This window comes from Eretmochelys imbricata, chromosome 4 (assembly GCF_965152235.1).
Source record: "Eretmochelys imbricata isolate rEreImb1 chromosome 4, rEreImb1.hap1, whole genome shotgun sequence".
In the NCBI taxonomy this organism is placed as follows: domain Eukaryota; kingdom Metazoa; phylum Chordata; order Testudines; family Cheloniidae; genus Eretmochelys; species Eretmochelys imbricata.
Window position 1 is genome coordinate 18,920,368 of NC_135575.1, and position 17,603 is coordinate 18,937,970.

Consider the following 17,603-nt stretch of genomic DNA (forward strand, 5'->3'; position numbering starts at 1 on the left):
CATTCTTATTTATGCCTAGAGGCTTAATTTAATAAATACACCAGGGGGTGTTATGAAATAGAACCAACTCCCTCTCTCCCTCCACCACCACTAAATGCACACACACACACAAACCTCATCTCCTTGCTGTGGTCGCATCAAAGATACCCTGTCATACTGCCGTCGCAACAGAGCCCACAGTGCGTCAAGTCGACCCTGTAACAATAGAGCAGGTTGATTTTGAGCATTACAGTGTATATCAATTAACAGGGACATATTTAAATTGAGATAGCTGCTGTTCTGTGTTGTCTTCCAGGGAGCTTATTTAGCCATGGACTTTTCTACATGCAGAGTTGTTCAGGTTTAACTTAAGGTATGATTTTAAACATGTGTAGTTAAGTGCGTGCAGCAATCTGTGTGGACACTTTAATTTTGGTTTAAGCCCTGATTAGTTCAGTTTAGATGAACCAAATAGGAAAAGGTTTAAGCTAAACTGAAATAAGCCCCCTTAAACCAAAATAAGATTGCCCACCCAGAGTTTGCTTCGGTCTAATGACACTGGTGCAAGTCTGCGTGCAGACAATCCCCTAATACCAGTGAATGACGAGTGCTGCTTAAGTGGGACAGTATAAGCATAAATCCTAATTAATGGGAACAAACCGAGCCCGGGACAAATGATTAAGTGGTGGCTCCACTACACAGTGGGGGGATCGATCTAAGTTACGCAACTTCAGCTACTTGAATAACGTAGCTGAAGTCGACGTACTTAGAACTACTCACTGAGGTGTCTTCACGAGGGTGAGTCGACTGCTGCCGCTCCCCCGTTGACTCTGCCTGCGCCTCTCACGGCGCTGGAGTACAAGAGTCGACGGGAGAATGCTTGGGGGTTGATTTATCGCGTCTAGACTAGACGCGATAAATCAACCCCTGCTGGATCGATCGCTGCCTGCCGAACCAGCTATAGACATACCCGAAGTGTCAAATGAGTGGGAAATTCTAAGGCCTGGTTTACACAAGGAAATTAGGTTGCTGTAACTATATTGCTCAGGAGTACAAAAAATCCACACCCCTGAATGACGCAGTTAAACCGACCTAACCCCCAGTGTAGACAGCACTAGGTTGATGGGAGAATTCTCCCATCAACACAGCTACTGCCTCTCAGGGAAGTGGAGTACCTACACCAATGGGAGAACTCCCTCCCGTTGGCGTAGGTGGCATCTTCACTGAAGTGCTACAGCAGCACAGCGCTTTAAGTGTAGACAAGCCCTAAGCTATGGGCTTTTCCAATATAAGGGCTTGTCTACATGGGAAGTTATACTACTGTGAGGTAAGGTATGAATTTAAAGCATTACACCGGTATCACTTGCCATATGGACACTTTTATTCCATAATGAGAGTGCCTATTTCCAGTTTAGTTTATGTCACTTTGGAAGTAGTTTAAACTAAACCAGAGAAAAACAATATTATTCTAGAATAAGAGTGCCTACACGGTGAGTTATACCAGTATAGCCATAGTGGCTTAACTATACTGGTATAATTATATATAACCTCCTGTGTAGACAAGCCCTAAGACTGTGACCTCATCTATACACAGAGTTGCACTAGTTGAACTAAAGATGGGATTATAAACTGATTTACGGTAAACCCAACTTCTGTTTGTAGGCAGGCCTTAAAAGAAAAAACATGATAACCTAACAAAGATAAACTGCTTTTTGTTTATGTATTTTTATGCATTATTTTATTCAGATGACCTTTTTCTTTAGTCTTCTTTATTAAACAGCTTTTTACTTAACTGAGAGTGATGCTAAACAGGCCGTTCACCAGGTCCCTGGAGAGCTATACCCGCTCTTCAATGGTCCAGTCCTGCAAGGCGCTGAGCACCCTCAGCTCCCATTGCCCAGCTCCTTGCTGGTTCGAGCCCCAGTTGCATTGTTGACTGCAAGGTACCTGAACCCCTTGTATGTCTATTTGCTATTATAAATTATTAATTTTTATTTATTATTATTATTCACCAGGTTACATGACCTGGTCAGATGATATTTTGCAGGACTGACTAGCCATTTGTATGGTTTATTTCTCTGTTTGCTAACTGCAGCTGACCCATTTAAAAAGTATGTTCTGTTTCAAGTGAAATTACCAGTTTCAAAGATGTTTCCCATTTGCGTACCAGCAATAACTAGAAAGGCAGATGAGTCTTTCAAAATGAAAGAAAAGTTTTAAGTCTGATGCTCTGCAGCAAAAATGGGTAGCTATCAACCTGCCTGACTTGTCCATGAACTCTCTTACATAGTACAGTAGGTTTGGGTACTTCGATTTTTTTTTTTTCTGAAAAGGTAATTTTCATAGTGTACTAAAAAGAAACTATTGATTGTTTTGCATTGCATTGTTTTTCTGCCCTTTATAGTACTCATAATACAAATGAATCCAAACCATTCTATTTCTTGAGCATTTATGTTTTAAAATATTTAAGTTGTGCAGATTTTACAGAATATGCTTTTCAGTCTATTTAATCCCTAGGAGAATGCGGTACTGAAACGATGCATGCTGAGAACCCTGTGGGGCTGTAATTAAGTCTAGTATCAAGAAAGCTTTGCGTGCCAGTGCCCCGGGGTTAGCATTGGTGAAAAGTTCTGTTTACTTTACATCCAAAGCATGTTACTATGTAAACCAGAGCATCTAAATTAAATCGCCATGTGACCTGGATGCTTTCTGTCTGGACATTTGCCTATACACACTTTAATCAAAGATGTCCAAAGACTCCTATCCAGCTTTTGAGAAGAAGGTTACTGTTGGGCTGGAGGCGGTTCATGCAGTTTCCAAAGGGAAATCTCTTTATTCAATAATATTACTAGCATCAACCATTTATTTTGCTTTCATTTATTTTAGTCAGGTTTCTGTACTTGACTCTTGTTCTTGTTGACTCTGTGCCTATATTTATTTTTCACTTTTTTTCCCGCAAGAATATCTTGGATGCAGCAAATTGTTTAGAAAAATTATTACAAGCTGTAAACAAACAGCTTTAGATTTTTAATCCATCAGATGACAAATGTATGGTGAAATGAACAGAGCAAACATCAATAAAAGGGGATGATCTGATACTCTTCTGTTGGTAGTACCTTACTGTAAGAGTTGTCCCATTGATTTCAGGACTCATGGTTAAGGCTGTGGGTCTGTCACGGAAGTCATGGATTCCGTGACTTTCTGGGACCCCCGTGAAATTCCACAACTACAGCGGCCAGTGTGGCTGACCCCAGGACTGCCCGAGCAACTGGCCCCAAGGACTGCCTGAGCAGCAAATGGAGCTGCTGACCCCAAGGATGGTCCGAGCAACTGGCCCCAAGGATCGCCTGAGCAGCAAATGGAGCCGCTGACCCCAAGGACGGCCCAAGCAGCAGCAGCTGGTGGGACTGGTCCTAGGGCCCTCCAGGCTGAACCTGCTGATGCTGCATATGAACAAACCAGCCTGGCTCCACAGCGGCTTTCCCTGACAGGCCGCGTGCCAAAGGTTGCCAATCCCTGGTGTAAGGGATAATTCATTGTGAGTAAGAGTATCAGAATCTGGTGCAGAATAATGAAGTGTAAAATTAAGGGCCACATACTGCCACCTCTACTCACTCTGAGTAGTACTTTACTCCAAAATAGTTCAATTTACTTGAATGTGATTACTTGAGGAATAAGGTACTACTCGATATGAGAAAGGGCTGCAAAATCTGGCCTTTAATATAAAGACACAGCAAAGTGACATTCATTTAAAGATGAAAAGATTACCTTAATTGGAGTATACCACTTTTCCTGAGCAGCTTGTGAGGTAGCCTTGGGTTTAGGAGGTTTCGCTTGAAAGGGCTCTTCTGGTTCGTCTGGGAGTTTCACCACAGCATTTTTGGCTTTTTCTAACCTAGCGCCTTCTTCTGTAGACCCCTTATCACCCCAACGAACCTAAACAAAATGAGAATATACAGTATTAATATAGGCATATGTGTACTAAATAATAGGACTGGGTAAAAATATTAATTCCAATTTTTTATGGGGTGGGGGGGGAAGAGGAAAAAAGTTCATGAACATTTTCACTAACATGTCTCATGATTTTAACCAGCTCTCCTAGATATGTCTTGAAACATAATTTGCTAATTCTCAATATTGGAAAAGTAAAACAAAATATTAAATGAAGGTTGTATCACAGTGGTGGGCAACTTGAGACCAGTTAGGGAAATCCGCTGGCGGGCTGCGAGACAATTTGTTAACATTTGCACAGGTGCCCACAGCTCCCATTGGCTGTGGTTCGCTGTTCCCAGCCAATGGGAGCTGCGGGAAGCAGCGGCCAGCACATCCCTGCGGCCCGCACCACTTCCTGCAACTCCCATTGGCCGGGAATGGCGAAATACGGCCACTGGGAGCTACGGGCGGCTGCGCAAATGTAAACAAACTGTTTGGCAGCAGGCCAGCAGATTACCCCGGCAGGCTACAGGTTGCCCACCACTGTTATACCATGTATCAAAAGAAGGCTGTGACACTGGAAATTTGGGAAATCTTTCCTTACTAAAAGGTACAAATCTACTCTAGTTCTGATAACTTGACTTTTCTAGTTCAGATAAGTTCGGAGATCTACTTTAAACCTGTCAGCGCAGGACTGGCTATTACCCGTCCTGAACCTCAGACCCATGGTAGTTTTTATGGACAAGAAAGAACTATTTCTTCAACAGTATTTTTTTAAATGGAAGCTGATTGGAGCTGCCCAGAGGTTTGGAATATTAGCAGTAGTTCTGTGGGAGACAGATAGCGGGCAGGATGCAGATGAAGTGGCCAAATGTGAATGACATGTTTATCTCCATCACATTGGATAGAATATATATGTGAATATTTCAAATGGAAAGAAAATCTGTATTATTGCTTATGGTAAGAAAGGCATGTATTTGCATTGTGATATAAAAGTGAACTCAATATGCTGTAAGGATACAGAACAGAAGAAACACTGGCCCCATCAAAGGAAGAAATATGTCTTGGAGGAAAAAAACATGATTTAAACAGTGAGCCAAAGTCTATCACTTACATTAGTGGAACCCCACTGCAGTGAATGCGGTAGTCCAAGCATACGCTAATAACTCACCTGGTAAAATACAGGCTGCTATTTCTTGGGCAGGGGATTACTTTGAACCTTTCTGCTAGGTTACTTAGGGACAAAACAAAACAAAAACAGGGACTCTTCTTAATGCAATATTAGGCTGGGCTTTCATTTCCAAGTAGACCCTATGTGTCATAAAAACATTTCTGTATCTTTCAGTACTTTTACAGTGTTTTTGATGAAGTCGTTAATACATGTTTTAAACACTGTTAAAACCATTTAGTGCTACATGGTGTATTCCTTATAGAAGAAATGATCTTCCCTTCAGCTTAAAATAGCTTCACTGAGAAGAACCTGAAACTTGTTGAGTCTGACAACCCAATTTGATAAGAAAACTTAAGTCTGTTGTGGGCTGGGCCTGCCAATGCAGCAACAGAAAACTTTCAGGCAATTCTGAAACACAGAGCTGGGAAGAACTTCTCAGAGTTAGCCAACGGTGGCTAAACTGTGCTGGACTATCATGTAGGAGCAATAGCATTGCCTGGGAAGGCAACTTCTTATCTGACCTTCCTAACAGAGGAAACGAGTTGGTGGCAAAGTGAGAAATGGACATGGTAGAAAATAGGAATGAGAAAAAGGACCCTACGGTGACACAGACGACAACCCCCTGGAAAATGGGAAGAACAGGGGGAATGTCTGTGGTGATGGAAAGGGATTTGGAGCAAAGGCAGAAGTTTGTCTGGGAGAGATGAATTTCAAAATGATGTCAGAACATCCGAGATGTCTGAGGCTGGCTGGAGGGGTGGAAGACAAGGCTACGGAAGTAAATTTGAGAGTCATGAGCCGAGAGGTTGTACCTGAAACTGCTGAAGTGAATGAAGTTGCCTAATGAGAGAGCAGACATGGAAAGAGAAGAGGAGAGGAAAGACGACACACTGTGGGTCACTATAAGATTGTTGCCTTCTTATCTTTTCCTCCTCATCTAAGGAAACAGTAAAGGCACTGCCTACAGGATTGCAAGAGAATCAGGAGAGAACAGAGGAACAAGAGAAAGTGGAAGAAGACTGAATGACCATATGCACTGAAAACAGCACAGAAACTCAGAGGAATAGAACACAGACTTGACTCTATGACATACAGGGAGGAGGCTGTCAGGACCTTGGTGAGGGCAGGTTCAGTGGCGAAATGAGTTTTTTGACAAGGATAAAAAACATGCTTATCAGCAGAAGAGACAAGAGAGAAGTAGGGGACGAAACAAGGAGCAAGGGAGGACAGGAAAGGGGGATGGAGCTGAGGAGACAGACCGAGTTAGAGGCAGTAGCACATTCAGTAGCAAAAAGGAGACAGACACTGGAGTCAGAGATCAGACCAGGCTATGGGGAAGCAATGAAGGGGCAGAGCCCTTCCATACAGTATCAACTTTATTTTAGAAAGATTCAGCAGGACACTGGGCAGAGAAAGAACAGTGTTTAAGAAGAGAAGTGACAGTAAAGAAGAGTCAGCAGGGGCTGATGTCACCAAAATAAATCAAGTAGGAGAAACAATGCTTTTTAGAAAGCTCTAAGGGTTTGGTCTTTTTCAATTTTAAATGTTTAAATTAAAAAACTTGCCTATTTTTCCTTAATTTACCCAAGTTTCTAGTAAACTCTGTGTCCCCATTTAATGTCAAGTAAAAAAGAACCCTCCTTCCTAATGTTCCCGGGAGTCACCGTGACCAGCTCACCTTCACTTTTTCTAGAAATCTTTCCTTTTGCCTCCTACCTCCACAATTACACCTACCTGAGTCACCAGACAGACAACATTCAGCCCAGACCCAGTGAAAGGTTTAAGGGTGGATATCTCCTCCCCCAGATGGACTAGAAAGGGGCGATTAATATGATCTGAAAGTCAGGATTCCCCTGCCCTATATTCTGTGCCACTTTGTTCAGTTAACAGTGGCCATTGAATCCCATATTACCAGTCAGAGGTGAAGTCTCACACTCCACTGCCATACATGGCTGTGCAGAGGGAAGGTAACTGAAAGATCAGATGGCAATTCTGCAAGGTGCTGAGTACTCTCAGCTCCCACGGAGGGCAAGAGGGGCTGAGTACCATATAGGAGAGGCCCTAAAAGGGCCTTGACTATGGCTGTACCATGTTTGTGTTTTCAACAATAATTTCAAAGAGATTTCAGCTTTTAGCCCTGTGTCCTGGCCAAAATTCCAGCTATAAATTAAAACATGTCTTGTAACTAAATACTGTGTTTGAACTAAGACTTACTGTAATTTATTATGCATGCAATTTAGTGCCAGAAGTGCACTACACAACTCGCAGACCAAGCAAAGAACAGGATCCCAGCTCTGAAGAGCTTGCAATATACTTTGTCCACATAAGCAAGTTGCACTCCTTTAACTTAAATCAGCTTTTAAACCAATTTAGTTAAACTAGGGGAAAAGATGCATGGCACTCTTATTGTCAGTTACTTCCTAACTGACTCAGGCTAAACTGAAATACGCCTGGTTAAAACTGAATTAAGACTGTTCATACAGCTTTTTGCAACAGTTTAAAAAACACAGATGCAACTTTCTTGTTACCGGCACAACCACTGGCCTATTACTGTCTAACTTGAAGATTTCTAAACGTTGTCCTATCATCTATTGAGCTAGATTCTTATATAAGCCCAATCACCATAGCACCTCACTGTCTTACAAACATCAGATAATGACCATAGCCTCACAGAGGTGCTGTAAGAATAGAGAAGCATTATCATTCCCATTTTACAGATGGGGAATTTAGGCAGAGAAGGCCAGATTTTTAAAGGTATTTAGGTACCTAAAGATGCAGATAGGAACCTACATACCTTTAAAAATCTGGTCCACAGTGCTTATTATTAATAAGGTAACATCTGCCCATAGTTGCACACATGGGTATCTGAGATGCAACTGGTTTTTCTCTATACTTCGAACAGTAAATATTGCTGTGTGGTAAATGTAAACTTTTTAATTGCAACTTGTGTGTATTTATGTTAAATTAGGTGTTAGGTTCCTGTTTAATAGGAAAATGCCCCATTTTCAAAATGTTATCATTTAAACTCTGCAACATTCTTTGAAGACGCACCATGACCCCAGTTGAGAATCCAGACCCACACTCTGGAGTCCAATTCATTACAGTCGGGCCTTGATTTACGCAATATTTTTTTACACGGTTTCAGTTATGCACAGTCAATTAATTGTGACCCTTTGTTTTTGTACACTGTTTGGATTTACTTTTACACAGTGCACCATGGTCGCCAAGATGCGCAGATTAGTGGCATAACCAGGCCCGGAAACTTGGGTGGGCCCCGACTTCGGGTGGGTGGACAATGACGGGGGAGGGGAGGCAGGAGGAATGGGGCAGAAGGGATCGGGGATGCCTCCCCTCACCCCCTTCAGGTGGCCTTGTGGGGGGTGATGGACACTCTGGCCAGGGGACCCCTGCCCCAGGCGCAGACCCGGGGTCGGAGAGTGGGGGTTTGCCCCATTCCACCCACCCGGCGCTCCAGCTGGGGAGCGGGGTCGGGGCGCGCGGGCTTGCCTGCTTCCCGGCTGGAATGCCAGGCGGGTGGAGCAGGGCAAGCCCCCGTGCCCCGACCCCGCTCCCCGGGTGTGTGCCTGGCCTGAGGGGGGCCCTGGCCAGAGTGTCCATGGCCCTCCACAATGCAGTCTGGAAGGGGTGAGGGAAGGTGATCCTTCCTACTCCATCCCTCTTGCCTCTCCTCCCCCGCCATTGCCCACCCATCCAAAGTCGGGGCCCACCCCACTGCTCCACACACCCCAGCCTTCCCAGACACCCCAGGTGAACCCTCAGAGTTCTGACTTCAACAACATCAGCATTATCAGAATTTCAAGTTCATCCTCAACATCAGTAAAGGCTAATAGCAAATTTAAAATTCATTAAAATTTTTTTAAGAAAACCTGTATCGGATAAATTAGAGAGGTCACCTTGGGAGCATGGAACCTAAACCCTTATTTCCCATAGGCCCTTGGTATCTGTTTACACGATTTCTATTTGCACGGTGTTTTTTCAAGAACATAACCACAGCGTAAATCGAGGCCTGAGTGTACTTTGTAAACCCCTCTGAGATAGCTTGGATTTGAAAGGTGCTGCATAAAACATTTTTTCCGTCTACATTCCTCTAAACTAATCATTTAGAATTGCCAAACGACCTGATTCTGCCCTCACTTACAGGAGCAGACTTCAGGAGCGCTCAAGGAGGACTGGGCCCCGTTATGGGTCGTTGTGGTTTTGATACCTTGGATAGTGACTGTTTTTTAGAATCATGTTAAAATGCACAAGAAAATTGCCTTGCAAATTCCATACAGGCTGACTGAACTATAAAGTGTGACATAAGGGACATACCCATACGGATGCACAGTTTTCATTCTGTTTTAATTAACATGGTGCTGTCATGTCTCTTCAAAGACAGGCACTGTTGTAGCTGTGCGTTCCTTACGGATCAAGCCTCTCCTTAATGTCACTATGGTTGGTGCGTTTGGCTGGCCCACAGTTGGAGTACTTATGTTACACTGCAATTTCTTCCAAAACACTCAAAAAGGCTCTCGCTCTCCTCCTCATTAGCTTGATGGAATCCGCATGCCTTTCAGCATCTATTTAGAGTTCAGATCAAATGGAACTAATGAAATCAGTTCTTCCATAATCGACCGAGATACACTTAGAATTCTTTTAGAGGGTAAAAATTTTAGGAGACTGATGTCAGTGGGAAGCAAGCAAAGATGATACAATTATATTTCCAGCACACTTTGTTGCCATCAACTGAACCTCAGAAAACTTGTATTTTCATGCATCACTGTTTCTCTTTCTTTCCAGAGTACAAACCTCCATTCTTTTAATTCCTCCCACTCCTCGTCCTCCATAGTAGGAAGCATCCACTGTCGGCCATTTTTTGTTAGGCAAGGGATCTTCTTCTTCTTCCTGTCCATAAATTCAAAAACATTTTTTTTTGCACTAAGTTCTTTTCTAGCACATGCTTTTATTAGTGTTCACAAACAGTTTTCCAGACTTAAATATAGCTCTAATGTGACAGCAGCAGATTGTAAAGGCAGTTTTCATTATTTCACGTGCTATCTGGCCACCCTTGGAAACGTTTTTTGCACACGGAAGAACATCGCTGGCAACCATTAGAAGTGTCCCAAACCGTGACCAGCATTCTCAAGCCATTTAATAAACTGGACTTTCCACTAATCAGAGCTCATTTACCCCATTATCCTCCTTTCCAGTGATGAGAACAAACAAAACACAGAGAGAAAAATCATTAACATTGTTTCCCTCTTTTAAAAATATAGTGTGCTTGAAGAGCCAGATTCTCAGCCACACAGGCCTGCTCCAGTAAAATGGCTTTGCTCTCTGTACAAAACCCAGGCCAATAGCCAAAGGACAGAGAGGCAGAATCATCAACAGCCTACAGTAGACTGATTGCAACAGATCTGCAGCTCTCAATGAAGGCCAAGGGTGGGTAGCAGACACATTCCGCTGGTCTCCCACGTGAAGTTTGGGCCAAGCGATCCTGAGCTGTGGCCGCACACGCTTGCCTTAAGTACATGCTAGAACTTACACTTAAATGCTTATCTGAAACAAGGCCCATGTGCAGACCCACTCGTGATTCTCCTAGAACACCCACTTCCCCAGGACTGAGTGACCTGGTCTGCTATCCAGAGCACAGAAGGTTGCAGAATCAGCCTACAAAGGTTCTCCAAAGCTGCTTGGACACGAAGCCACATTGCGAACAGTGGCGGGCTCCACAGATAGAAGAGTCTTGTAGCACCCTTTTTTTGGCAGATCATCACTTGAGAACAGACAGCAGATGATTAAACTTATTGGATTCATCCAGTCAGTTTCAGGGGCAGCCCTCCTTGCTCTCCTGCTCACCCCTTCAACCCAGATACCAGCTCAAGGACATTCTGTTGGATATTCCCTAAGGTGCTCACCAAGGCAAGACCTATTTCTCTATACCCCAGGAGTGGATTTTGCTCCTATGACGCTCTTGATATCCACAGGCATAGAAGGCTAATCCTCCAGTGTGGTTCCCCATTGCTGTCCCTTTTCCATCCCACTTCCATAGACTTCATGAGGTCCTCAGAAAGGAATTCCCTCTCTGGTAAAATCTCCTTTTTCCTGCAGATATTAGGAAGTGTACAAACGACAGGCTCTTCTCCTGCACATCTCAGCAAACCAACTAGAAGGGGGAGAATGTCGCCACCAGAATCTGACACCAACCCAAGCTTTCATCCCTCCCCAGTCCCATGTTCGGACAATTTCCAAACGGAAGGAACTTCTAACACCAAAACATTTTGTTAAGGGAAGTCAAAGTTGCAAGCATTTGTCAATGGCTTAAGTGACTTTTGTGACTTATAAGTTAGGAGAAAAAAATTAGAACCCCAGGAAATTCAGAGGTAAGGTTTCCCTTTCACAAGTGACAGTCATTCTCAAATTACAATCCCAATCTTAACTCTGCCCCCAAGGCAATGTAGGGTTCTCAGATCGATTTTGGAAGTAATGCATATCGTTCTTTTTTACAGTTCCTCTTAAGAAATTTGTTTGTTCAGCTGAATCTCTCTAAATCAGAGAACTCAGATCAAAGAGTGATGGTGAAAGTGATGGCTTAAATCCTGGACTAGCTGTCCAATATTTTCGAGAACATCTGGCCCCAACAATTATTTGAAACTGTTTTCTGTTGGTATATACAAGTATAATAAAGTCTACAGCCTTTAATTTTGAACATCTGCCATTTTTAACATGTAACAAGAGCAGGAATCCCCCCATAATCCATTTCTATCCAGATATACGACCAAGCCATGCATTTGTGTGCACAATTTTTTAAATTTTTTTACACGGGGGGGGGGAGGAAATCCTACCTTTTTTTCCCCCCCACTAGAAGACGATGGGAAGAAGTGAGAGAAAAGGGGGGAAAAAACCTAAAAATCTGAAACAAAGTTTTTCAAAATGAAACAGTTTTTAACTTGTCCTGCTAACTTGTGTAATAACTACAAACTGCCTTGTCTTGACTAGGATTTTACCTTTTCTTAACTGCAATTTTGCTTAGTTTAAGGCCCTTTTACAATGCCAGAATGGTAAAAAGGGGCCTCTGTATAAATGAGAATCAGGCCTGCTGGCTCACATTACAGAAAGCTTAGCATATGCCTAAGTCTTTGCAGGATCAGGGCCTTAACTGTCATTTGTGTGTGACTGTGTGGTTTTGTGAAAGCGGTCACCTTAGCACTGAATTCCCTGGATTTCTAATATTTAGGGCTTTGGGGTGAGGGCGGGGGTGTTTACTGTAATGTTCCTCAAAGGTGAGATAAATTCAAAACACTGGTATGTGCCTGCAACCCTAATTTTACCTTAATGAAGTCTTTTTGTGTTTTCTCAGGCGAAGGCATTGAATTACCACGTGCCCTCCATTTCTAAGACAAGTTTAATATTCAGTAACAGAGCAATATCTGTAGTTGGTTATTTGTACAGAACTCTGCACATATGATAAGCACCAAGTATCACGATTACCAGCAACAAAAATACAGTAACTTGGATTATTTTGTTTTAAAAAGGTGGGTCAGATGCAGCCCAGAATTCTAGCAGCCTGGCCTGTGCGGGAACACACACGCAACAGAAAACCATTTATTTAAAAGGATTTTGGGAGGAAGTTTAGACTATGTACCTGGTGGACAACAGGGGGGCGGGGGTGGTTAAAGGGTTTTATTGGTGCTTTAATTTACTGTCTGGCTGAGTTAATTCAGTGTATGTCATGAACGGCTATCTTAAGATAGTTCATTGTCAGGAAGCCTCGAGTTTCTTGTTATAGTGGGTTTTATTGTTATTTTAAATAAATAAAACTGGGCATCTCATGTGGATAAGCACCAAATATCATTATTATCAGCATCAAAAATACAGTACCTTTGATTATTTTATTTGTTTTTTAAAAAGGTGGGACAAATACAGCCCAAAGAGGGGATGGCGCTGGTTAAGGAGGAATTGTGGCTAAAGTATCTAGTGGTCTGTGGTACTTATATGGTCTCCACCAATGTAATATCTGAGGACCTCAAATCTTTTCGATGTGTTTACCCTCCAAACCTCTCTGCGAGGTAGGGAAGTGCTATTACCTCTGTTTCACAGATGGAAAACTGAGGCACAACAAAAGCAGCTTCCTCAAGGTCACAGAAGAAGTCTGTGACAGATCTGGGACCTGAACCTTGGTCTCTCACATGCCAGGAAAATGCCCTAATCACTGGGCCAGCTTTTCTCTCCAGCAACTGGGGGGAAAGAGCTGGTTCGTAATATACAGCAACATTTAACGGGATGGTGTAATGTAATTAATGTAATTGATGGTGCACTAGGATGATGTCTTATTGTACAGGTCAACAAACACCTTCATACTGTACCTCTTTTGGAGCTGGAGGTGGTGGTGGAGGATCCTTGATGACCTAAAAACAATACAAAAGACAAGCATGAGTGACAGCAGTCAGAGCCTGCAAGTGACCTTCAAAATCTGATAGAGTATCTTAATTGTTAACCGTTCCGCTACGAATCACCAATGTTTCTTCACAAACTGGCAACTGCTGTTGCAACTCCCTGGACTCCTGATTACCAAACGTGTGTGGAAATTAACACCATCCCTCTAATATTAAATAAAATCAACTTGTTGACAGGCACTCTTTGGGACAAACATGCCTGCCCATTTACTTACTAATTGGATGAGGTTCAGTCATTCTAAGTAAGAGCCAGTGATGAAGTCCTATGTTGTTAATTAGACAGTATCAGCAAAAGGCAGCCCAAAAGCCTACCTCAGGACTTGCCTCAGCAAAAGGCAGCCCAAAAGCCTACCTCAGGACTTGCCTCAGCAAAAGGCAGCCCAAAAGCCTACCTCAGGACTTGCCTAACTATAAACCAGTTTTCTCATGCCATGCATTTGGAGAATTTCTGGCCCAGTGACAAGTGCAAAATGCCTTCTGGAAACTCAAGATCAACTCTAGGCCTTTAAACTATCCACCCAAATTATTTCTGCAGCTTGCACATTTCAAATCTATAATTTGAAAATGGCTTTCCTTCATGGTGTTCAGTGTGGAATGCCTACAGTGTGGTGTTGCTACATTCACAAACATTCTTAAATTGTTATTGGAAAATAATCCCTCTTGTTAAGGAGGTTTGTTTCTAATTTATAGCCATCCCCGGGGTTTCTGGGACATAAATATTAACAATTTGTCAACAGAGTGGAAAACAGGAAAGCAAGCACATGCCAGGGGATTTTCCGGTTAGTAATAAAAGCCCTCTATTCGCTCTAATCTTATTTTATCTTAGTCTTAAATTCAATATGCAATATAGCATAAAAAATAAACTTACGCCACTTACACCCCTTCCACTTTCTTTCTGCTCTCTTACACACATGCATCGCATGAACTTCTGTGAGTTTCCTTGCTACTCACCTCAAAATCCCCAACAAGCCATTAAACAGAAAAAACACACCAATGTATTTATTAGATGATAGCAAAAATTAAAGTCAGAAACAGTTTTCTGCAAAACAGAAACAAGCTGGACTTAGCAGACTACAAGCGGGCTCGCTCTGTGGCCAAGCTAACAGTGAAGGAATACTTTATCTAGACAAATGGTCATGATTTTCTGTGCCTCAGTATTTTTCAGATATGAAAAAAGAAATACTCCACCTATACTAAGACTCATGATTGTTTTGTGCATTGGTACAATACAGATTTGGTTAAAATATATAAAATGATGGCTACATAAAAAGCTGTTAAAATTACATTTGTATTGAAATACTAGTTATGTTATTTTCAGAGATATCATAGAGGGATATCATTTTATCCTTAGCCCTGCCATTAATTCCAGTACTTTAATTATCTTCACCAGTGCCTCTGAATATCAAATAAATAAGTGGACTCACGGCATCATATGTAGAAGAATTTTTTTTTTAAATCTTGATAAAAGTAACTTGGATGTCACCACTGATATCTCAGATAGTAATGCCACCAAAATAGTTCACTTCCAAATAAATGTGGGCATCGCATATATGAATGAGATTAAAATTGTGACACAGCATGGCCAGAGGGCAGCAGGAAAGTGTTAGAAGGGAGCCTTATTCCCTGCACAGGGAAGAAAGTTTGCTATAGATTAATTAAAGCACCTGAAGCCAGTCACATGATAAAAACCTCCTGTTTCAATCAGACAAGAGGACGAGTTGAAGCAGAGTGGATTGGTGTTGGAGCAGAGAGCAGTTTGGAGGGAAGCAGAGGAGAGTTGGAGAAGTGCTGCGGTGGGCTAAGAAGACCAAGACCCTAGGTAAAGGGATACCTGGTTTGTGCAGGGGGAGGGCAGGAAGCCCCACAAGCTGAAGGGCAGGAGAGGAAAGTGGCCCAGGGGAAGGAACTGCTAGTTCTAGTGGGTTACTGCTATCCCCAGGGCCCCTGGGCTGGGACCCGGAGTAGAGGGTGGGCCCGGGTCCCTCCCTCTCCACTCCCCTCCTCTAGGACACCAGTGGGGCAGTTAATACCTCAGTTCAGGGGCAAGAAACGGTGCCCTGAACACCCCGCAAGAAGAGAAAGCGCGAGACCCATCATAGCAGTGCCGGCAATTTGCCACCAAATGAATATAGTTAGAAGTAAATGCTTGGTATTACCAAATACTTCAGAATTAAAATATTAAACTGGTTTGTTAGTTCTTGGAACCTTCAACAGGTAGGAGAACAAATTAAGGATTTTCAACAGGAGGATGTTTGTTTGGTGCTTGCCAAAGTGGGTCAGAACATGATTTTCCCTCCTCTGCTTTTTAACGTAAGGGTGAATAAATAAGGCTTCCTGCGGTGCATTCCAGCACCGGGTCTCAGAGCGTTTTACAAACCTTGACTAGCTAATCCACGTAACATCTTTGTGAGGTGGATCAGAACCATTCTGCCCACTTTATAGATGGGGAAACGTGAAGCAGAGGGGTTATGGACCAGACTGGCAAAGGCATTTAGGCACGTGAAGATGTGCATAGGCACTGAGAAGCACTGAAGTTTATCCAAAGATCAACACCAAAAAGATTCTCTCAATATTATAAAACTCACATTATCTTGTTTCAACTCCCATCCCATTTTCCTTCCACTTTCTTTATCTATTACCTTAAATTTCTCTATTTGTCTGATGTACATTAAGCTTTTCAGAGCTGAGGCCTTTCTGATATCAGTAAAATGCCAGAAAAAGTTATGGCCCTATATAAATATTTATCAAGAATAATTCATAACTCTGTCATTTCTTTCTTACACCCTTGAGACTCTCCTAGGCCAAGACAACTAAGTGTGCCAAAATATGTATTAGTTTTATGGTGTGGGCTAATGCTCATTAGGGCCAAATGCCTATTAATTTCAATGGGACCAACATTTGAACAAAAAAAATCTAATCCAAAACCCATTAAGGGCCTGATCTAAACCCCACTGAAATCAAGGAAAAGACTCATGACAACTTCAATGGGCCTTGTAAGCCTGTGAGTCAGTGGGAGCCTTTCCACTGACCTATTGGACATGGGATCAGGCCCTAAAATGGTGCTGCTAAACTCACTGGAGTTGTAGGATAAACTAGATTTAAAATTAGCTAATGCTTTAATTAGCTGCAGTTACTAGCAGCTTCAGAAGATGAAACTTGTTGGAAAATGTACCCTGCCAATGTACCCCGACAATGGTGTGAGAAAATAATCTGCTTTGAGTAGCAGATATTTGGCCCTGTTGACAGAAGTGGTATGAAAGTGCTCCCATCCTTATGTTTCGACAGGCCACACACACACACACACACACACACACACACACACACACACACACACACACACACACACAGAGTCAGTACTGATTCCAGTTTGATTTGTAAAGCAAAGTTCACTGGGAAGCCATTATTAAATGCAATTTTAAAAAACAGTCAGGGGAATTTAGGCAATTTTTGTAGTCAATTATTCAAATGCAGTATGAGAATTTGCCGACATTAAAAGACATACTATTGCAAGATTGCCTGCATTTTTTTCTTCATTCACATTAGTAAAATGAAGTCCTGACGGTTCTGAAGAACACTTCTCTGTCTTAACCATATGTACAATTTGATTTGTCTCCAATTTTGTTTGGTTTGGTCTGATCAGATCATCAGGGAGGACTGCATCTCATTGACTTCATTCTTTGTAACTAAGTCGAGCCGATTTCTTTAATAATAATAAAAAAAAGAAAAATAGCTGCTTCAGGCAACAGTCCTTTTGATCCACTCATTAGCACTTTTCAAATGTTCCAGCGATGTGGGCATTAGGAAATGTCAGCACGAGAGCATGAAGCCAGTTTGATACAATCATCTGTTCTGATATTCAAGGAAGAGTGAAAGAACTGTCAACAGTGAACTCCCTTTTAAAAAAAAAAAAGCAGCCAAAAAATCCCCTGGTACTGTACATAGGCTTCAGATCAACTAACATTTTGAGAACGGACTCCTGCCAATGATTAAGCAGAATACCTAAGTCATCTAAAATGTTGGACACCAATTGTCTGCAGATAATAGAAGGCAGGAACTTCTGCAGT

At 42.4% G+C, this 17,603-nt stretch overlaps 1 protein-coding gene across 3 annotated transcripts in view; it reads right to left on the reverse strand.

Moving 5' to 3' along the window:
• Positions 1 to 17,603, reverse strand: part of ANTXR2 (ANTXR cell adhesion molecule 2) — a 171,614-nt gene that overhangs the window by 69,766 nt on the left and 84,245 nt on the right. For all 3 annotated transcript variants that reach the window (XM_077814934.1, XM_077814935.1, XM_077814933.1), the window contains 4 exons: positions 13,450 to 13,491; positions 9,893 to 9,988; positions 3,748 to 3,915; positions 115 to 195 (listed from right to left, as the gene is read on the reverse strand). In XM_077814934.1, the coding sequence (XP_077671060.1) occupies positions 115 to 195; positions 3,748 to 3,915; positions 9,893 to 9,988; positions 13,450 to 13,491 (387 nt within the window). The remainder of the gene's footprint in view (positions 1 to 114; positions 196 to 3,747; positions 3,916 to 9,892; positions 9,989 to 13,449; positions 13,492 to 17,603) is intronic.